The sequence below is a fragment of the Conger conger genome, chromosome 12, assembly GCF_963514075.1.
Source record: "Conger conger chromosome 12, fConCon1.1, whole genome shotgun sequence".
Lineage (NCBI taxonomy): Eukaryota > Metazoa > Chordata > Actinopteri > Anguilliformes > Congridae > Conger > Conger conger.
The window spans coordinates 15,120,162-15,144,207 of NC_083771.1; the positions used below are offsets into that span (position 1 = coordinate 15,120,162).

The window sequence follows — 24,046 nt, forward strand, 5'->3', positions numbered from 1 at the left end:
GGGGCGATTATTTTAATCATCAGATGAAACCAGATTGATAAAGGGTGCGTCCGTCTTTACTTGAGAAGAAGCGGTTCTAATGCATGGTGCGCCGTTGTCAGGAAATCCTCGCCGTACAGATGAGTTGGTTGTTTTTGTGCTTAATATTTTCTAAAGCTTTGCGAGAAACTTCCTGCCTGTACAGAGAACGTGTATAGCTTAATTCTTATCAAAGGGAAGGTGAAGGTAGTTAGTCCTAGTCCTTTGGGAATAGATATCCCCTGATGATATCATGCAATGTACTTACTGTTGGCTACTTTATTCATTAAATAATTTCGCCCCGACGAAAGGAGGGGAGTCGTCGAATGGTTCAGCAACCTCTTTGACATTGATGCGAGCTTCCAGCTCTTAAAGTGCGGTGGTGGCCCTCGAGTTCTGAGAGCTTCGAGTGTAGCATGCTAATCGCTGTGCGTCAGTTGCATTTTTAAGTCCGATAGAAAGAGTATAAAAATAGATAAAGCTTTCTCTGGCTGTCTCTTCAGTGATTGTGTTCCTCATCTACGCCCCGGTTCGTTTGTTGAATAAGTAGAATGTGTGTTGCACATCCAGGTCAACTAAACGCATAGCGCACTATTTGTGCTTACACAATACCGTGCCGTCTTTGGATCCTTTTCTCGGTGGTCATTCAACCACATACGTATAGCACTTTTCATGAAGGGACACAATTCCGCTGATCAGCAGGTCCGCCTGATCCGGACACGCCCCACCAAGATGCAGAGGAAGAGTGACTTCGAACACTACATGCTGCTTTGCGGCTAAAAAGGAGCCGGTAGCTAATGGCCACGTTTCCTGCTTAAATGGTTTTAAATGGTCTTATCGGCTCCTGCAACTGCAGGGATTTCCATTCTCCGCACAAAACGGGTTATCCTCTGTGCATAAAATGATCTCCATTCTCCTTTTGTCATCTAATCTGTGACGTCACGGTTTTCTTTCCATCTAATGAAAATCACATGATAAAAATCATTAATTAGAATAAACACGTGTTCTGGTTTCTTGGAGTTCAGCTGTGTAAAACCATCTGTAAATAAAAAAATAAGCTTGTAAAACTAGCACTTCTCGTGTTGTTACATTAAATTAGTCTGTAAACACAGGCCTTTAATTTGGCTTTCATTGTGTGTGTATGCTTGCATTTGTGATAATGGAACTGTACATTTTGCCGCTTACAGCCCCACCTCCTCTGACAAGACAGCTTGGGCAGGGTAATTACCTTCCTGCTCCTCTGCCTGTCTGAATGCGCTATGTAAAACTCATCAGAAGACTATAACTAAGACTGTCAGCGGAAGTGCGCAGCACAGCTGTAGGAATCTGCCAGGGTTTAACATGAGTGAGGAACCAGAGGCCTGTTCAGTCTGAAACCGTTTTGCTACGGTTTCTGTGTTGAACAATACGTTTTCTCCTGACGGTGTGCAACGCTTTACAAAAGGCTTTGAGGTATGTTTGCTCCAGTTTGGTGGGTGCGTTGGGGATGCATCATAAATAATGATGTAGGCCTATGCTGGAGAACGCCTTCTCATAGTCCATTGAGGAAAACTACTCTGTTAGTCTGTCCGTCCACAGTTTTCAACAGGATGTTCTAATGGTTATGTGTCCCTGAAACTCACGGGGCTCATTTCCATCCCTTATTTTTATTTTTTTCCTGCTTTCTTTTTCTTGCCTCAAGCTCCACCCGTAGGAAAAGTAGAAAGAACAATAAGTAAAGACGGGGAAATCAAGAAAGCATGAATTAGGAAAATGGAATGTCCAAGATAAAAGTTTTCATGTGGCTGAGATTGACATGTAGGCATGTGGGAAAAACTCCCGAGTTCACAGATTGTAAGTAACACTACGATATTGAGAAAAGTATTTTTGGACCACATCAAGCAAAGCTGTCTCATTAAAACTGAGTTTCGCAATCTCCTATATCCTACTTTTCAGCACGTTCACTCAGCCAAATCATATCATCGTTGCAGAAAATGGTGTTCATACAAAAGTTGACGAGAGCAACCACTTCATGACAATGTAGGTGCAGCATCAGCTTATTAGAGACTGTGTGTACAGAGATGGCAAAGCACATTGGTGCAATTTTTAAAAACAAAAAGCACCATAGCCTACAGCAAAATTAGTATTAATAGTGACATGCCAAAAAGGAACCTACAAGTTTTACCTACCCTATTATTCTATAATTCTGTATGGGATGGCGCAATATAGTCTAACAACATATGAAAGGTAATTGGGCTAATGTGGTTTGTCTTTCAGCCTAATTTTAACCATTGTCAATTAGCCATATACATTCTCGTAACTTTCAGCCGGAAAAACTATGGCTTTTATTTCTAAACCCTATGCACTATCCATTACGTCATATGGATCTCCAACTTGGTCGCGGACAATATGACATAGGTCTAAATAAATAAAACTGAATAACAATAACTGCCAATAACAGACTCCAAAGGCAATCAAAAGCCTAGAATCAAGACTGCATACTGAAAGTTTTCTTGCACTAAGGAAGTGATTGAATACACCTGACCAATCAGAAGCAGTTGAGAAGCCCCCTAACTATATTATAAAAACGGGATGTAATTCCTATGTTGATCACCTAATATGGATGTGAATACCCTCAAATTAAAGATGACAGTCTGCACCTTAACCTACATTTATTGTCTCTTTTCAAATGTAAGGCAACAAAATATATAATCATAGTCATTCTGAATATATTAGGAAGGGTTTTAAACAACTCTGTGCCACAAGGCATGGCAGCTATTTAACTCCTCAATGTTGACATAATTGCCTCATATCAAGGAGGTCTTGGGTTCGAATCCCCGTCGGCCAGGGCCTCTCTGTGCGGAGTTTGCATGTTCTCCCCGTGTACGTGTGTGTTTCCTCTAGGTACTCCGGTTTCCTCCCACAGTCCAAAGACATGCAGGTTAGGCTGATTGGAGAGTCTAAATTGCCCGTAGGTATGAGTGTGTGAGTGAATGGTGTGTGTGCCCTGCGATGGACTGGCGACCTGTCCAGGGTATATTCCTGCCTTTCGCCCAATGTATGCTGGGATAGACTCCAGCCCCCCTGCGACCTTGTTCAGGATAAGAGGGTTAGGATAATGAATGAATGAATGAATGAATGAATGAATGTTGACATAATGACAACTGAAAAACATTTACAGTCGTATGAAAAAGTTTGGGCACCCCTGACAATTTCCATTATTTTCATTTATAAATCATTGGGTGTTTGGATCCGCAACTTCATTTTGATCTATCAAATAATTGATGGACACAGTAATATTTCAGGAGTGAAATGAGTAACAGAAATTGTGCAATATGCATCAAAACAAAATTCGACAGGTGCATACATTTGGGCACCCTTGTCATTTTGTTGATTTGAATACCTGTAACTACTTAACACTGATTAATTGGAACACAAAATTGGTTTGATGAGCTCATTAAGCCTTGAACTTCATAGACAGGTGCATCCAATCATGAGAAAAGGTATTTAAGGTGGCCAATTGCAAGTTGTTCTTCTCTTTGACTCTCCTCTGAAGAGTGGCAACATGGGGGCCTCAAAACAACTCTCAAATGACCTGAAAACAAAGATTGTTCAGTATTATGGTATAGGGGAAGGCTACAAAAAGCTATCTCAGAGATTTCAGCTGTCAGTTTCCACTGTGAGGAACAAATTGAAGGCCACAGGCACAGTTCTTGTTAAGGCCAGAAGTAGAGAAGAAGAAGAATATCGGAGAGGCAACGGTGAAGGATGGTGAGAATGGTCAAATACAACCCACAGACCACCTCCAACGACCTACAAGGTCATCTTGCTGCAGATGGTGTCACTGTGCATCGCTCAACAATACAGCGAAAGGAAAAGCTGTACAGGAGAGTGATGCGGAAGAAGCCTTTTCTGCGCACACGCCACAAACAGTCGCTTGAGGTATGCAAAAGCACATTTGGACAAGCCAGCTTCATTTTGGAATAAGGTGCTGTGGACTGATGAAACAAAGATTGCGTTATTTGGTCATAACAAGGGGCGTTATGCATGGCGGCGAAAGAACACAGCATATTTGGTTGAGGTTCCATCATGCTGTGGGGCTGTGTGGCCAGTACCGGTACTGGGAATCTTGTTAAAGTTGAGGGTCGCATGGATTCCACTCAATATCAGCGGATTCTTGAGAATAATATTCAAGAATCTGTCACAAAGTTGAAGTTACGCCAGGGCTGGATATTTCAACAAGACAACGACCCAAAACACTGCTCAAAATCTGCTCAGGCATTCATGCAGAGGAACAAGTACAATGTTCTGGAATGGCCATCCCAGTCCCCAGACTTGAAAATTGAAAATCTGTGGGATGATTTGAAGCGGGCTGTCCATCACGCCTAACTGAACTGGAGATGTAAGGAGGAATGGTCCAAAATATCTTCATCCAGGATCCAGACACTCATTAGATGCTATAGGAAGCGTCTAGAGGCTGTTATTTTTTGCAAAAGGAGGCTCTACTAAATATAGATGTGATTTTTCTGTTGAGGTGCCCAAATTTATGCACCTGTCTAATTTTGTTTTGATGCATATTGCACATTTTCTGTTAATCCAATAAACCTCATTTCACTACTGAAATATTACTGTGTCCATCAGTTATGAAGTCATATCAAAATGAAGTTGCGGATCCAAACACCCAATGATTTATCAATGAAAATAATGGAAATTGTCAGGGGTGCCCATATTGAAAGGGAGATGCTTGTATTTATATCGCAGTCTCATACTGCTGGAAAGCACCACCCAGTAACCCATGGCAACATCACAAGTTGCACTGGGAGGAGCCATTGGAATTTAGCCTGTGGATTGGCTGGGAGCAGGTGTTCTGAGGTTCCATATTGGGAAGAGAGGTGGAGTTTACTCTGAAGTGAGTGAGCGGCTTAGATCAATGTAACAGCATTGCAGACAGACCACAATATACAGTGAGCACCATAAGTCATTGGACAGTGACACATTTTTTAAATTTTGGTTCAGTACTCTTGCACTTTGTGTTTGAAAGGATACAATGACAGTGAGGTTGAAAGGCAGACTGTCAGCTATAATGCGAGAGTATTTCCATCAATATTGGATGAACTGTTTGGAAATTACAGCACATTTTGTACATGGTCCCCCCATTCTAAGGTATTACATGTATTTGTTGAATTGGCTTCACAATGCAGTGGGGTAACTAAGACCTGCTGGGCCCCAGTGCAAATGAAGCTCAGGGGCTCCTTCCCCTTCAATAACATCACCCACACACACACTTGCAGTGCACATGTACCAGACATTTAGAACCACAGACAGTAGACAAAGCACAGGGATAAGCTCTAGCCAGTACTCCTAACAGATACCAGTCATGTTAAAACTGACAGGACAAAACATCACAAAATTAAATTACTCTTTCTGACTAACAATGGTTTAACAGTAAAAAGACAAAATGCTGCTCACTCATTTAAAAGGACATCCAGCGCAACTTGCACTCCACAAAATCATACACCAAGCTCTACAGGTCCAAATTCCTGGCTCTGTCATCTTAAGTTGAAAGTATAGATAACCCACTTAGTCTCTATAGTTTTAGTTTTGTGAACGAGTGTTTGGCTGTGGTGGCAGTCACTAGTATGGTGAAATTGAGAATCAACACAGAGCACACATCACCAAAAGCAGTTGCTAGTTAAAAAAAAACTGATCTACCTTTGGTTCCTCCTTTTTACTTTTCTTTTTCTGTGCACCATTTCTGCGTATATTCCATATTATATTACGTATATTCAAGCATTCTCTCAATTCTTTTTTTGCTATTTTTTTATCTTTTACTGAGGGTGGCACGGATGGTGCAGTGGGTAGCACTGCCGCCTCACTGCAAGGAGGTCCTGGGTTTGAATCCCCGTCTGCCGGGGCCTCTCTGTGCGGAGTTTGCATGTTCTCCCCGTGTCTGTGTGGGTTTCCTCCGGGTACTCTGGTTTCCTCCCACAGTCCAAAGACATGCAGGTTAGGCTGATTGGAGAGTCTAAATTGCCCATAGGTATGAGTGCGTGAGTGTGTGAATGGTATGAATGGTGTGTGTGCCCTGTGATGGACTGGCGACCTGTCCAGGGTGTATTCCTGCCTTTCTCCCAATGTATGCTGGGATAGGCTCCAGCCCCCCTGTGACCCTGTTCAGGATAAGCAGGTTAAGATAATGGATGGATGGATGGATCTTTTACTGAAGTAAGGCAATCACGAAACTGAACATGATAGATCAAGCCCAGTCCAAAGCGGGCCAGTAATGTGGTCATTTGCTCTACTGCCGAACTGAAAAATAGGAAAAACACATTATTGGTTTGTAACCATGAGGAGATGCAAATGAAAGGTATTTCTAGCATCTTGGTTCATCTATGCAACTCCGCTGTCTTCCTGTCACTGATGCATGGGCCCCTCCCCAATTGCAATCGCAGCCGCACCGCGAGTCCTGCCGTTAGCTCTGCCCCTACTTCAAAAATGTGTCAAGTCTTGATTCTAGACTTTACAATTGCCTTGCCTGGAGATTGTTGTTGGGGTGTGACCGCATAAGGAAGACAGTTGTATCAGTGCAAATTAAGCTGGCTGTCATAAGGCTCAGAAATAAACATAGCAAAAACCTGGGCATTGTCACCAGACAAAGTAGACCTAGGAAGACCACTATAGTGGAACACCTGAGAATACTCCCTATGGTGAAAAACAAACCCTGACAATGGCCAAACAGATCAAAAACACTCTCCTGGGTGCAGGTGTAGATGTGTCAAAGTGTACCATATGTGGAAGACTAGACCAGCAGGACTACAGAGGCTACACTACGAGAGGCAAACCAATAATAAGCCTGAAGAACAGAAAGCCGAGACTACAGTTTGGTAAAAAACACAGAAAACAGTCCCAAGAATTGTGGAATGAAGTCTTGTGGACAGATGAGCATACCACCTCATCTGTGAAACACGGTGGAGGGGGTGTTATGGCTTGGGCCTGTATGGCTGACAGTCTAATTTGTCTTCATCCATGATGTGACTGCAGACAGTCTACAGAAATATTTTATCTTCCCCGATAAAACCAATTGCCTCCAAACCTATTGGACAGAAATTCAACATCCAACAATGGCCTAAAACATACTGCTAGTTGAACAAGTTTTTGACAGTAAAAAAGTTGAAAATCTTTGACAGGCTAAGTCAATCTGAATCCAATTGAAAATGCATGCTGAAGAGGAGACTGAAGGCAAAAATACCCCAAAACATTGCTTTATTTTCCCCTCATCTTCCTGCTGTAAATCAGCATCACAACTTTGTGCCGAATATGCATGCCTTTTGTACTTAGGAACTGAGTTGGCAAATTAATAAATGGATATGGCCCATGTGTAGTCTTGTCTGCAGTGGAAAGCTGTTTAAAAGACCATTCCTGGCTGTTGTAATCCTGTTGCTTTGCTGGTAAAACATAACCAGTCACCAACTACCATATGTCTTGACTATCAACAGATGTCATTTTGTTGTTTGTTATAATACACTCGGTTGATGTTAGTTATTAGCTTAAATAGCTTGAAAATGGTGCATTTAATTTTGCTTTTCGCGGCTTTCCAGGTTCATGGCTCTGAGGAAGGAGGGGGTAATTTGGGAGTCCAGTCCTTTTCTGCAGAAAGCTTTAACTATAACCATTCAATCCCTTTACGCTCTTCCAAGCAAATTCCTTTCTCCGAAAACCCACCGGCAGACACACTCACAATCCTCAGGCGGGAGCTTCAGCAACCTAGTTGTTATGGAAACTGGATCCTAACTGCAACAATTAGACTAAGGCAAGGCCGCCTTTCAGACAAGAACAAAACCCCTGTTTTTCAGGTCCGTGTGTGGAATATTATTGAATGTCAATATAGCTCAAAATTTTTTGTCATATTTTTGTGAATGGAGTAGTAGGCATGATCACTCCTCACCTCCTTTTTAACTTAGAATTTTGAATTTGCAGCTATTGTTTAAAAGTTATTGTCACACGAATCAGTTTTGGCTGCCGTTGATCATCCTTATTATTAAAACAATTGACATTTGTTCCCAATAAATTTTTCTCTTCTCCTGGTTCCATTGTTTCCGGTTCAAGACGTGGGCTACCTTCTCAGTTTAGCCCAACTGCATGGTTCTGAAAGGACAGCGCCCTGTACCGAAGACTGGAGCGTGACTATTTCAATAATGTCTCGCGCACTGAGTGCAACAATAGATTAAGCTTTTCATTTAGTCATTTAAAATCACCTTCTGCCACCGATTTCCGCTTCGCATCATAACGGCAATAACTTTCTCAAAATTAAATTTGAAAGAAATCATTTTACCAGCATCATCCATTGGACACATACTGCAGTGTAGGCCAGTGGCAGAAAATCGCTTATAAATATTGGTCCATTACATTACTTTGAGTGCCATTTAGTCTTTGGATGAAAGAAATTTGTTTACATTCTTAATCAGGGGTGCACAGAAGGGCTGATCCGCTTCAGGATTTTGTGCCAACTTGTGCTCTTGATTATTTAATTAGGTAAATAATGTCTTGATCAGACACTTGTATATGCACCAGCTACAGCTGCAGACTGCAAGTGTATCCTAAAGATTGTATTGTGCTCAAGTACAGGAGTGAACCAACATAATTTCTAGAGCTGTCACAAAAGAAAATTCTGGTAATTGGTTGGAACAAAAACTATCATGCAGACTGGCGTTCCAGGTCTGGAGTTGTGCACCCCTGCTCTAAATAAACTATATTACGATGCAGTTTCTTTCCTGACATATATTTTTTATTTGATTTGTGTTGCAAAGCATATACAAGCAATTTGACATTACATAAAAAAGTGAAAAACATAGTTATTGTCCGAAAAGTGATGGATTTGTTTTTATTAACCTCTTTTAAGATTAGGAAATATAATTTTTTCATTGTTATATATACTTTACTGGCATTTGGTGGATGCTCTTATCCAGTGTGATGTAAATTTGATTAGACTAAGCAGGAGACAATCCTCCCCTGGAGCAATGCAGGGTTGGGGGCCTTACTCAGGGGTCCAATGGCTGTGTGGATCTTATTGTGGCTACACTGGGATTATAACCACTGACGTTGCGTGTCCCAGTCATTTACCTTAGCCACTACACTACCGGCCACCCCCTTATTTTAAGGCTTTTGCGTCACCACATCATGGGAAACGCTGTCTGAGGCCTTACTTTTGCAATATGATCAGACTTTAACCACTGAAAATATTGTTCACTCATTATCTAGATTAGTTTAAAAAAATATTTAAAATATATATATTTTATAAAGAAATTGTCAGAGGATTTGATGTCTTACCCAACAGATAATATCTCTTTAAAAATAAGGGAACATGCCCCATCAACAAGTTTTGGTTTTGAAAGGGCACTGCTCTAATCTAAGTTTTATCCAAACTGATTTTGGAAATATAGTTTTTGGTGGAATATGAAATAATGATACAATAAATGTTAGGTATACTCAGTAAAGGATGTACCAGGCATGCGGATATAGGAATGGTCTTTGGGGTTGATAGTTTTGCATCTGTAACAATAAAATTCACTTGGACGATAAGAAAGTTTGCCTGTTGTCCATAAGGAAAAGGTTGCACCATGCCAGGGCTGTCAGTTTCATGTGCTTCTGTAGTTGCAAACTCATGCTGGTGCATTTTGTTAGTTTGCAGCGCACTTGCCGTTGCCCCGCTGCGTTGTGTAGGGGCTGTAGCATTGCAGCGTACAGGACCCGCCCTCGTTCTCTCCCCCGAGACCCCGGCTGCAATCTGCAGCTGACCGAGTGACACGCCCTGATGCGTCCGCCGACCTCACGAGTGCGTTGCTGCTCCGGCGAACACCTCCGCCGCCTTCTGCCGCAACGCCTTTTCCGCAATCGCGCAAAGTGGCTCGAAGCCCGGAATCAATCAACCGCACTACTCCCTGCAGTAAGGCTGCTGGAGGAACCTCTCCAAATCACCTTTCAACAGAAGCTGGCGGGCCCTGAAAAAAGTCAATTAATTAATTATTTCTAATGGCTCTTAAATTTGAGTCTTGCACTATTGTGAGCCTTATTTGTTCCCATACTATGACTGTTGGTATTCCTGCATCAATAATTTTGGCACAAGTCACTGCACTTTGTGCCAAAGCAAATTTCTTGTATATTTATTTGGCAATAAAATGTTTATCACCCTGGTTCTAAAGTAATTAGCTGCTTGTACAGAATAAACTGTGTAAAGTTCTACCAACTCCAGAAAGGAGTTCAGATCATGAACAGAAAAAATAGTAAATGCTGGTGGGCAGTGTACAAAGATACTTTTGAGCAACTTTGAGTCTCGAAGGAAAGAGAAATTGTTTCCTGGAAGTCCTGATATCTGTACATTTATTAATTTATTTCACTAATTTCAGAACATTGATGCCATTCTGGCCTGTTATGGGCACTTCCTGGAGGTATTCTCAGTAGTGACGCCTATGCCCAGGGACAGTGTGATGCAGGGGAGTGGTGTGGAATGCTTTGTGAATTCCTCCCGCAACATTTCCCACTTGATCCTCTTCAGTGTGGATTTAATTTGTCTCACTAGCTTCTCTCTGTACTTTGTGTACATGGTCTCTCTCTCGCTCTCTCTCGTGCTCTCTCTCTCTCTTTCTCTCTCTCTCTCTCTCTCTCTCTCTCCCTCTCACTGATTGTGGAATGTCTGGTGCTGTTTCATGCTTTAGTTTATTCTTGCCTTTCATGCATGTCCGTATGTAAAGTGGATCATAATGTGAACTTCTTCCTGGCTTTCTCTCAACATATGTCCTTCCCTTGTTCACTTTTATGACATGGATTTAAATAAAAAAATTCCTCCCTCCTCTCCATGGCTGTTCCTCTGACCACTACATACTGCAAAGTGCTGTGGCCTCTGTTCTTTGAGGATTTATTTTCATCTACAAACTGAAAAGATTAATTGAGGAATAATTATGAATAGTGGATACAACTCTGGACTTTCCCAGTCAAATCATTAAATTTGAAATTTCACTTTGTGCAAATAATAATGTCTCGCTCTCTCTCTTGCTCAAATGTTACAAGTATTCAGTGTATGTTATGTTATTCTTTTGGTCACGTTCTGTATGAAACTCCCGTTTAAATTCAGCAATGCAGTTCCTTTTTTACCCCCTGCCTATCCATCTTTTTTTTTTAACTCTTAGCCCTGGAGGGTATTTTTTCAACACACTCTTCCAGTGTTCACTGCTATGAACAGTTTATATTATGGAGGCAGCCACTCATTGTTTTTCTTTAGTTTGCTATTGCTTTTAGGAGCATAAATATATATTTGACAACCTATTTACATAAGACTGTGGGCCTAAATTCCGAATTCACTAGTATGCCTGCTGTTGCAATTGCTTGTTATGTGTTAATGTGTCACGCGAAATGTTGGCGTCTCCTCGATTACTTCACAATAAAAAGAGAGGGACCTTCTATCCAATGAAGGCCACAATCAAGTGTGTAAATTAATTTGCATTTTGACAATACTGTAACCCCCCCCCCCCCCCCAAACACACACTCACAGCGCCCCCCATTTTCTCTCTGCCGGTTTAAGTGAAACAACGGGGAGGGCCATGATTCTCGTCTGAGCAGGGCGGGGCACTGCGCATGTACGATGGAGCTTCACTAAGAAAATCTTTCGGTGTGTCTGATTCTGTGTGGATGGGCTAGCTGCTGCGGTAGAGACAGGGGGACAAGAAAATAGCTGCTTTAGAGCCGGGAGTCTGCGGACGGTGGCCTCCTTCTTTGCAACTGACAGCGGCTGTTTCACGGATTTATTTGTCCTTTGACTGGATTTTCTTTAAATACGAGAAAGAAAAGCACAATTATTTATTTAAAGAACCCGCAGTGTTCTGATCATCCAGCCCTTTCATAGTAGACCTTGCAGGGAGCAACGAGATCCGCCGTTTAAAACACAAGGAGAAAAGATGTCAGGCTACCAAGGAAAGAAGAATATTCCTCGCATTACAGTGAGTTGCAATTGGTATATTTCCTGTCATGATGTTGTAGGCGGCTATATGGTGCCTAGGCTATACAACACAAAAGGTAGGCTAATATACGTCAGCATCATATCACGCCATCATGCGACTAGACCGTTATATTAGACTATTTGAAGAAAATATTAAATCGGAATACATTCATATAAAATATGCTTCGCTGACTGCGAACGGGAAGAGAATCGGCTCTGGCTATTCTACTGAAACGTTCTGCGATATGGAAGTCGTAGGACTTTGCTTGCAGACCAGCCCGCTGTCGACTAGTGTTCACACATTGGAATGTGTCATTGTTTAGACTGTATCTGAAATAAAGTGCTATTATTGTAGGCCTATGCCCAAGACTGTCGCTGAAAGCACCGTATAGCCACAGTCACTGTAACGTGTAACTTTTAATGGGTTTTTAGATAGAAAGCGACCGACCCAGTCATTTAATTAATGCTTATTATTTCCAACCGTTACGATACTGTATTGACACATATAAGCTGTCTGCGCTGAATAAAAAGTCTTGCCGTTTCCGCAGAGGTACACAAGAAAAAAAACATTCTGGAATGCTCGTCATGATAATAGAAGACAACATGGTATAATAAAGACGAACTATTCTATTAAAATACACATTTCTATATTGTCGGGCGATGTTCTTTTCTTTGTGTCTGACTGGCCAGCTGCGAGAGCGATGGAATAGATCGCCCGCATCCGCCCATCGGCTGTAATGCTGGGTTCTGCTATAGAAGGACATCGACTGCATACCACACTCCAGTCTGGTTAATGCAGGCTCACATTTTTATTAATAGATCTCATTTGATAGATCTGGTTCGGTGTGTGATGAATTGTGGCCAGTATCAGCTGCCATTTTTTCCTCTCGATATTCGCGCGGAAGCGGCATGAAATCATGGCGTAAGAAGAGAATAGCGGGGCAAGATAATGGAAAGAAACGGATGGGAGGCGAGGCTTCTGTTTCCTTCCTCGGTGCGGCTTGGCTTAAAAGAACGCACCGCTGGGAACATGACGAAACAATGACACTGATCAAATTATGCTTCGATTAGTATTTTTTTGTCGCTGAAACTTCATCGGCTCCTTTCCTTTCTGTCTGAGTAGTGTGTGTAATGCCTCATATTAAACACAATGGGCTCGTCGACACCCGCCCGTAGGCTACACGCCCCATGTGCACGGCGATAAAAAACGGAGTATTTCCAATATGGGTTACACTGTCGTGGAACTACGAACCAAATGTCTGTTGTGCGCAGGAGCACACAATTCATGTTTTTTTCATTCACAATATTTAAATAATTGCTGTCTTAATGCCGTTCAGCCATCTTAAAATATAATTAATTAAAAGTAATTTATTATTATTATTATTATTATTATTATTATTATTATTATTATTATTGCCCTGCGATGGACTGGCGACCTGTCCAGGGTGTATTCCTGCCTTTCGTCCAATGTATGCTGGGATAGGCTCCAGCCCCCCTGCGACCCTGTTCAGGATAAGCGGGTTCAGATAATGGATGGATGGATGGATTATTATTATTATTATTATTATTATTATTATTATTATTATTATTATTATTGTTATCATTATGAGTGAACATTGTAAAACAGAGGGCAAAGGTTGCCAGGGATCAAATAATGATCAACTCTGTGAAAAATGGTGTGGGGGGTGACCATTGAAAGTAGGCATAAAATTGTCAGGGTACAGGTTTCTCCAACATGTATAACTCAACGAGTGTTTATGCTAGAACTCTCAAACTCTGATGTAAGCTACCCACATTTGTCCGCTACAAATACGAGTCATTAGAATATCACAGAATGCATGAATTAATGTCAATACAATGAGCTCCTGTAGCTGTTACAACCTACCCCATTACTAGGATGAGTTGTAACACTGGCTGGGGATGGATGTAACAGGATCAGAAAATCTGCTTAAATCAAACCCACAGTATAACATTTACATAATAACTTGTGTTTAGGCCTGAAGTACATTCTTTTCAATAAAAAAAATGAAAAGTATATACTTTTATTCTTAAACATTCAATATACAATAGCCTATTTCTAACATAATTTGAACACAAAAGGAATTTTACAAATATGCATGTCCTTTTTATATTGTCACCTTTTTAAAAATAATATTTTTCAAATTAAAAAAATTATGCTCTTTCGTCTTTCAGCAGAAAAAAAGGTATTTCCAAAACAATATTCTGGAACAGTGTGTGTGTGTGTGTGTGTGTGTGTGTGTGTGTTTGTGCATGTGTGTGTGACATGAGTGAATATGTCGGCTGATTAACCATGGAGCGCTTTAGTGTGTCGATTGGGACACCCCTGTCTGTTTCTCTTGTCTATTGCCTAGGCATGCTGAGAAATAAACAAATGCCAAGGACAATGAGTTTCAATCAGAATTAAGTGTCACAAATCAACACAATATTGCATATTGTCTATTGACTACATAATGAGCATTTACACAAAGTCTGAGCAAAATTCTTATCCCCCACACATCTGGTTAATATTTTACGGAATTACCCTGCAGTATTAATCTTTTGTCCTATTATATTTCTGGGAGCTGCCATTCAAAAAAAAAATCAGAATAACATATTTACATATTACATTTAAATCATCTTTCCAGAAAGTTTGAGTAGACAGTTCAAGAAAAGGTGCAAGGCAGTTTCATTGTTCACATCACCGAATAACCATATTATTTTGTTTTAATATCATTCTTCATTCTCTTGAGGTAGCTTTTTGATGGATAATATCTATGGAGTAGCTTGTAGGAGACATCCGTTACTTTATTGTTGATCATGTATTCTGAGGTCCATATGGATGTGCAATGTATATTTATCACACAATTAGTCCTGTAAGGGGGGGGGGGGGGACCCATAGAGGTTTCATATAGATTAATACACACAACATGGGTGAGTAGGGATTTCACAGAGTTTCCTAAAAAGACCTTAACTCCTTCTAGAATAGCAGCCATAACAATAGCAAAGTCTTTAGGAGATACAGGAATATGGTATTTGGTTAGACATTCAGAATAATTAAAAAGAAAACCAGGTTAAATTGTTGAAGAACAAATAAAATATTGTTTCTGTCCCATGACTCAAAAGGGTTTTTACATCCAGATCGGGTGAACCAATTACAGACCTTTTTATATATACCCCCCCAATTTTAGGGGACCAAATGCTCAAATGTTTCTTGGACGGGTGTATTAATTTTCATCATTAGTTCATGCAAAAGCTCTAGCAAAAGGTCTAGGAGAGTCATCTGCACTTGGATTCTATGGTTGTTGTCTCTCAACATGATGTCATTCGGCTGAAAAAAGAATAGACCAATCAGAGACATAGCCAAAAAATTAGCTGTGTCAAAATCAACTCTTTGGTACGTTGTTTCGAAGCAAGAGCACGCTGGTGAGCTCAGCAGTTGTAAATGACCTGGGCCGCGTTTCCCAAAGATGGTGTCCCTTAGGGTCTCACGAAGACTTGAAAGGTATACCTTACTAAAGTTGTTTACTTTTCTAGGCGTGTTTCCTGAACTATCCCTTAGGTACTTGCTTAAGGGATAGCTTCTACATGCAACGTTACTAGGCCCATCAACGGCTCGAAGATTGATTATTCACTCCATGCAGCGACTGCTTGACTGCGTTATGAGAGAAAGTAGTGTTCTTTATGAATAAAACACTGCAGGAATACTTTAAAACATTGCATTTATCATGACTGGGAACGTATTAACAGAATAAAAAACTTACAAACTGGATTATCCAACTGTATATATAATTTTTGCCAAATGGGTGCAAGAACCCGGCACCTCCTCCTGCTGTATACGCCTTCTTTGGCATGTCATGTTTTAATTAAATTATTTTTATATCTTTGTCATGGTGCCTTAAATGACTTTGCAATCAGGGTTGATTTGCCAGAAGCACCATCACATTACTGGTGTAATTCACTATTATCTCTGATTGGCTGATGTTTTCAATAAAAGCGCACCAACAAGCAAAATGCACAAACACGAAAACAACATAAACTATGGCAAAAAAGCAAACAAAGAAAGAAGCGGTCCCACAGCTTCACAGCAAACAAAATGGAGATATTGTTAGAGGATGTGGCACTGAATTAAGAAACATATATTTTCCAGTTTAACTATCGTTAAACATCGCTCCAGCCCACAGAGAGAGTGGGAAATCATCTGTTTGTAAATATAATTTAAGAGGCAATTTAGGCAACATGGATCCTTCATGATGTACAATTTTAGTCTTTGCATGAAAAAAATCCCATTAATGTGGTATTTTAGTAATATTATTAGCCAACTACAATTGTAGAATTGTTAGTGTACATATTCATATTGCTTAACAGATTGAGATGTAACTATGAGCAAGAGCCGATTTCAGAGGCTTGCGGTCGTAACAGTGGTGGCCACTAACGGAGTGAGCTGACAACATCGCTAAGGTATAGCTAAGAGTGGTCCAGACCAACCTTACGAAAGTACCACTTACTTTGGTTGATTCCATTGAATCATTAATAAAGTACACTACTCATAAATAAAGCTTATGTCAATAACTATTATTTTTTTTAGCTTACAGCATTATTTGTGCAAATTTGACAAGGGTGCCAATAATTCTGGAGCCCACTGTATGCGTGTGTGAGTCAGTGAGTGAGTGAGTGAGTGAGTAAATGAGTATGTGGATGAGTGAGTGTTTGTGTGTGTGTGTTCATTTCTTAAGCCCCTGGAGACAGCATCATTCACACAGGGTTCCTCTGAACTGCTCTTAGTGCTTTAGCTTCCGAAGTGGAGATTTTCTGTGCACAGTGGGCACAGATTCACTGAAGCCTTCAGTATGTGGATTAGCTGGTACAGTGGTCACTGAATACAGCAGTACATCCAGACTACATCCATATCTAAGCTGCACTGCATGCAGTGTTTTGCTTAACCTCATCCACTCTGCCCCCTTGTGGTTGAGTCGTCAACATCTATCATTATTGTTGCTTTCGCATTTATATCATACAAAAACTGTGACTTAATAAAACTGCAAAACGGCGATGCCAGATTGTTAAAAAGACTCTCAGAGAGAACAGCAGTTTAGATTCTTAACAGTTTGTTATTTGCAATGCAGGGCAATAAAACAGCAGGCTCCCCCATGCCACACTAATGGTTTACAAACCTGACCTAGTCACAGACTCAAAAAAATCAATTTCTCTATGTCAAAAAATCATGTTCCAATATATGAACAAAAATATACAATTCAGAAGTTGCATAAATAAACACTTTTTTTTCTTAGATATATTTCCAGTTTGGTGTTTGTTTTGCAAATGATTAGATACAAACATACTTACGGAACCAAATATCCCACCTGGTTTTGAAGCTACGACTGTTTTCTGACTGACATTGAAGTTTATTTTGTGTCTGTTCAGCCATTTTTATATACCTAAGCATATACCTAAGCAAATGCGGTCTTGAACTACTTCGTATTGTTGCGTAAATGCATTGCTAGCTCATTTCAGTAACAAACTAATACAAAACATGCCGTGTTTCTTGTACGGGGCTTCCTACCCTTTCCAACGAGGTATAATGTGTCATATTCAGGCGACGGACAGTTTAGGAATATAACTGTGTTCGCATAGCAGAATGAATAAACAGACGTCCGTAATTATAGGATTTGGACTTGCTATCGATGTAAACCTGAAATTGTACTGGGTAACGGGGCTAACATGGCTCTGGTTAACCTAATGTTTAAATAAAGTTCAATTTTAAATGTGATTCAGATTTATTAGAAAGCATTAGGTCGAGTAATAATTTTTGGAGAGCTCTTAACATTTTGTATCAAAAAATATGTTTTAATTGAAAAATAAGCTTTTATGATCATTCCTTTGTCAAAAAGATATACAGATGTTTTCTGTTTGGAGAGATTTGGGGACACTTTAGGACTGGGTGCACTTTCGAACACAAGTTGACATCAAGTTTGTGCACAAATAGATTTAGGTCGATCCTTACAAATTGAGATGTTTTTAGTTTTCACAAATGTACTGGCAACGGTCCTGTTGTTCAAATCTGACAAGTCCTGCAAAGTCCTAGAAATGAGTTCTGGGGATGTACAACTGAGTGAACTCTTAGTTGCTAAAGTGTCTCACACTAGGCGTGATGATCTCACATTAGCCCAGTGTTTTAGCTCATAGTGAATAAGGTTGGGGTGCAGGCGTGGAAACTGATCTGAGATTAGCACTCTTTGAGATGCTATCTGAATGTAGGCTCCAGTGTTCAGCCACAGAACTGTGAAACTGATTATGCAATGTATGCAATGTATGGCATGCAAGATGTGCCAAAACATCTATCAGACAAGACGTTAAGCGAAGGTGAGGTCATTAAACATCCCTTGGCCCTTCTGTCAGCCGATAGGTCAGAGGTAGACAATTCCAGTATTGGAGGGCCTGTGTCTGTTTACGCGAATTACCTTGACTAAGATAGATAGATGATAGATTATTAGATTTTCAGTGAGTCCCCAAAAATGTCAGTAGTAGGCCAAACAGACAAAGTAGCCAGCCAGGGGGGTTCCCTTAGTAATTAATCTCTAATAAATGGCTTTATTCTTGAGCATTTTGTTAAGTTTACTTTCAAATATACCAACATCACATACAATTTAATCTTGTAGTGCCATTAACCATAAATTTGTTCAGAAAGGGAGAAGAAAATATGGTTATGATAACTCTTTGCTTGAATAAACAAAGTATTTTGCATGAAATATAAGTTTGACTTGACATAATGATAATTCTAATATGACTATTTACAAATTAAACTATTAGGATTTTATATTCAGTCATCCATATAATGGATTTGTTTATTACGGCATGGGCCTCTATCTCTGCACTGCATGGAGGCTGGCATTGGGGCTCTCTGTAGGCCTGTCTGTGAGGCTGGCATTGGGGCTCTCTGTGGGCCTGTCTGTGCGGCTGACTGGGGCCTGACTGGCTCTGGTGTGGAGGCTGACTCATCCCCCCTCTACAAAACCAAAAACCATTCCGATATGATATTTCATCATTCATATTATTGACATTAATTTAGGACACAATTGGAATCACTCAGGTCTTTCTTAATAATAAAATACCCGATTGGTAAAATCACAATTAAGCAACAATCAAATTTAGAGCATGTTGGATATGGTCCTCATTCTCCACCTCTGTGATAGGTGGTTCTCCAGTGCCCTGGCCACGTTCTTACTATGACCACCTAAACTCCAAAGGCAGCTGTTTTCATTGTTCCCTTCCTCTCCACCTGACCTGGTGTGGTTCTGATGCAGGAAGCGGTGCATTACCCAGATGGCTCGTGGTGGCTGAAGTGGGCTTCTGCCCTTCACTGGGAAGTGCTTTCACACTCACTGAGCACTATATTGGGAACACCTGTACACCTACTTATTCATGCGATTATCTAACCAGCCAATTGTGTGGCAGCAGTGCAATGCATAAAATCACGCAGATACGGGTCAGGAGCTTCAGTTAATGCTCACATCAACCATCAGAATGAGGAGAAATGTGATCTCAGTGTTTTTGACCATGGCAGGATTGTTCGTGCCAGATGGGCTGGTTTGAGTATTTTTGTAACTGCGGATCTCCTAGGATTTCTCCTTATTCGTATCTAGAGTTTACTCAGGATGGTGTGAAAAACAAAAAACATCCAGTGAGCGGCAATTCTGTTGACGGAAACGCCTTGTTGATGAGAGAGGGCAACGTAGAATGGCCAGATTGATTTGAGCTGACAGAAACGCTGCAGTAACTCAGTTAACCACTCTTTGTGGTTATTTTCATTGTCAATTGTGGTGATCAGAAAAGCATCTCCAAATACATGGTGCAGTAAATGTTTTCTTGGCCCAATTTGTAATACCAATCAATTATTACTTGAATGCCACAGCCTATTTGAGCATTGTTGGTTGCTGACCATGTGCATCCCTTCATGGCCACAATGTACCAATCTTCTAATGGCTACTTTCCGCATGATAATGCACCATGTCACAAAGCAAAAGTCGTCTCAAACTGGTTTCATGATCATGACAATGAGTTCAGTGTTCTTCAATGGCCTTCCAAGTCACTAAATCTGAATCCAATAGAACACCTTTGGGATGTGGTAGAAGAGGATATTCACAGCATGAATTTGCAGTTGACAAACCTGCAGAAATTGGATGATGCAATCATGTCAACATGGACCACAATTTCAAAGGAATGTTTTCAACATCTTGTGGATTCCATGCCACAAAGAATTGTTGTAGCAGGTAGCAGTTGTGCAGGTAGCAGTTGAAATTGTACTTCCCTCTAGGATCTTTCAGCGCACTTATCCCTGGTTATGGGTATGCACTTTGCACTTTGTTGTACGTCACTCTGGATAAAAGCCAAATGCCATATAATGTAATGTAATGAATTGAGGCTGATTTGTTGGTGCAACAGCAACATCACACTGTCTGCTGCATCATCATTCTGTTGTTGCCAGTGCTTTTGGTTCCATTGCAGTGTTTCTGTGCTCTTGTTCCTGCTGTTCTGTGGTGCTGTTATCCCAGCTTCTGTAAAAGGCACTCTGTAGGCCTGGATAAAGCCATCTTTAACCCCAGTCAGACCGCAATCTCATTGTCAAGAAACAAAAAAGCGATAATGGAAGTATGACCTCATCAGGGTAGATGTTTCAGGCTTTCCCGTCATTAATTGCAGAAGTCATTGCCAAGGTAACAAAGGCTGCTGCATTTTATCTGCTGATTCAGGAGAAGAGGAGGGCTCACGGAGATTGCTTCAGGCACATTCTCACTCTAGACTGCCTCTCCTAGCCTACTGGCCAGGAATGTAGGACAGTTTTGCAGGAATACCGCAGTTTGATGCTGCCTTCAGTTGTGGTTTTAACACTTTCTTTTTCTACATGAATTCTTCATTAGTGTTGTTTATAAATGAATAAATAAAAATAAATAAATAAATAAATAATTGAAAAAGGAAGCTGGTTACTCCAGTTTGTTCTGGTTTAGTGAGTGTGCTGGCCGTCTTGCTTTTTGGCAGCGCCAGGGAAGAAGCCATAACAATTACCCTACCTCCCACATTGATCGCTCTTACTGCGTGGTGAGGGGGGAGGGTGGCAGGTCCAAGGGAGGCCAGGGTTGTCATGGAAAAGTTGACTAAATTCACCTTACCCCTGCATTTCTGAATTGCTATCAATAAAATCAATACTCTCTCTGTCGCTGTTTGTCATTACTGACCAATATTTTTCTCATGGCCGCATTATGCAACGCTGCTGAGAGAGAGAAAAAGATTAAATACCAAATAATTTATTTCCCTTCAAATTTATCTGGAAAAGATTCCTAAAATAACTAAGGTGATTTATGTTGCACTTTTAAAACCGGAGCAGTCATGTGAAAGGAAATGAAGGACAGTTCATCTCCATTGCATCTGCCGGTCTGTCACCCCGGGATTCACACAACAATTGTTGTTTTTTCATTTTCAGTATGCTGTACACATTGTTTGTCTCATGGTCATTGGTGTGCTAATCTGTGCACACATTTGTTAGTGATGCTGCATGTCCTCTACTTCTAGTCTAGAGTCACAGAGTCATGCTTGAGCCAGGCACTTAATCTCAAATACTCCAGCATTACATTTCATTTCACAGTTTGCTGCTTAGCACAAGTTCAGTCCATAGTGCAGTACATGACTTGCATTCTGTACATACAATCCATTTCTGCATATTTACTGAGCGCTCAGGTTTAGTACCTCTGGGTACAGTGCCCCACCTGGGAATCCAACCTGCAGCCTCTTATAATGGATCCATCTGTACAGACAAAACTGATTATTCAAAACTAGGTTTCGTTTGGAATCTATTAAAGTAATCCAGGAAGATTAAAACAGAATCCTGTTTAATACGGTGCTAGATACTATTTAGCTGTAAGGCAAACTAGCCGGTCGGTAGGAAAATTCGATTCAATTCGATTTGTATATCGCTTTTTACAATGCAAGATTTCCACGAAGCAGTTTAACAAAGACCCCATGCCTGAAACCCCCTTACAGCATGCTGAGGGGAGCCCATCTGCTTCTGGCCGGCAATCAGTGAGTTTAACAGTAGTGTTTATATGTAATGTATGAAGGGAGAATAAAAAGTTGTGGCAATGCAGTGATCCCCCCCCCACACACACACACACACCCGCGTACCATGATTCCCATAATCATTCCATTGGCCCCAAAAGGGAAACCAAGAAAATGACACTCCCATGACTCCAAAAAAAGAGATCAACAGATGTGTGTTTGTGTATGACTAGCCAAAGAAGTATTTATTCCGGATAGTTGGTTTTGGGGGCAGAGGAGATGGGGAAGATGGCAACAGGGGTGATTTGTAAAAAAACACTGTAGCAGGAATGCATAGCACTCTGTAGTGTCTGGTCCTAACAGAGTGACTAACTTGATTAAGATGATGGTGGATGTTGCTAAGATGGTTTTCCCCTTTGTTTGTTGGCTGCAGCTCACAGAGAGGGGGAGAGACAGGGGATTACTAGGGGGTGGGGGTTAGATGTGTGTGTATGTGTGTGTGGGGGGGGGGGCAACCCCCTTCCTTTATATAAGAGCCGCAGTTTGGTTCTGGCACGCTCTCAGAGAGTGAACTCAGAGACAGAGCAGTCTTTGTTTGAAGAAGCCTTGGCCTTGTGAACCCAGTTGCCCAGTTCCCAGTTTGGGTACGAAACAAGCGGGATGGGGGAACAGATCTCTCTTTCAGTCCAGGGTGGCAGAAGAGTGGGTCTGAGACCTGATCCATAATTATTGACAATAATATGTATTTATCAGTCACTCTGTTGATATTTTCACTAGGATTTTTTTACGGTATTTTATGCAATAATTAGTTGTAATAATGGTTGTATAATTAGTATAATTAGTTGTAATAACGGTAGTGGGAATAGTCATATGTTTAGTAAAAACAATTAATTGCCATTGCCCAAGTACATGTGTAATACTGTCTTCAAATAAAAATTTTCACCTCCTTATATTTTAACCACTTTATGTTATTTTGTGATGTAGTTAAGCACCAAAGATTTAGTGGAGCAAATTATGAGATCAATTTCTGCCTCCAGATCCGAGTCCTGATGACAAAAAGATGTGTCAAAACCACTGCCAATGTCAGAATGAGCATAGTATTCCTGTTACTCAACAGCATGATGTCACCCTCCTCTCTCTCTCTCTCTCTCTCTCTCTCTCTCCCTCTCTGAGAATAATTATTTGAATATAAAGCCAAAAATGCAAAAGCTGCTGTATGGTTTTGTTACACACACACAATGAAAATGGTTTTATACTATGACACATTAAATTGGTGAATGCATATTTCATGAAAATACAACGAATAAATGACAAAATGAGATTGTATAAGACAATTGTATAAGTATTTGTTCTCTTACTCGCCAGGGATGTACTCTTCTGGCTCCATTTTTCTTTATCTCTCTCCCAAATGAGACAATGACTAACCCCCCTCCGATCAGTGATTTCATAACAGTAAATCTGTCTAAACTAATTGAATCAAATTAAATGAGTGTGATTTTGTGCCACACCCTCTATATCTCTGCCCCCGCCCCTTGTAAAATTGTTCACACTAAATTTCAGCATTTAGCTGGTCCGCTATCCAGAGCAACTTGCACCGATTACACTTTTATGTGGCTGAACATTTAATTAAGAAATTCAAGTTAAATAGTGTACCTTACTCAAGAGCACAACAGCAGCATGGCAGGTAGAAAACAAGCCTTTCCAGTAACTACCCAGCTCTCTACCCATCACGCCACACTGCTGTTTGTTATGGATATTGTTATTGAACTGTTTTGGCCATTGCAATAGTCAGACCTTACTCCGAGGTTACAGCCAGTGCAGTCAATAAGTATTTGGACAGTGGTACAATTTCTGTTCTTTTTGCTGTGTACTCCAGTGTATTGGATTGATGTGAAACACATGAAACAACGAATAATGAAGGACAGACATTTACATCCATCTCAGGGAATCTGTGAAGGAATTACATTCCTTTTTATACATAGTCTCCCTATTTTAGGGGACCCAAAGTAATTG

The 24,046-nt window shown here is 40.7% G+C and overlaps 1 protein-coding gene across 1 annotated transcript in view; it reads left to right on the forward strand.

The window, feature by feature from the left end:
- Positions 1–11,679: 11,679 nt before the first annotated feature.
- Positions 11,680–24,046, forward strand: part of dpysl2b (dihydropyrimidinase like 2b) — a 30,977-nt gene continuing 18,610 nt past the window's right edge. The window contains exon 1 of the mRNA XM_061262646.1: positions 11,680–11,987. Within this exon, the coding sequence (XP_061118630.1) occupies positions 11,946–11,987 (42 nt within the window). The 5' untranslated portion in view covers positions 11,680–11,945. The remainder of the gene's footprint in view (positions 11,988–24,046) is intronic.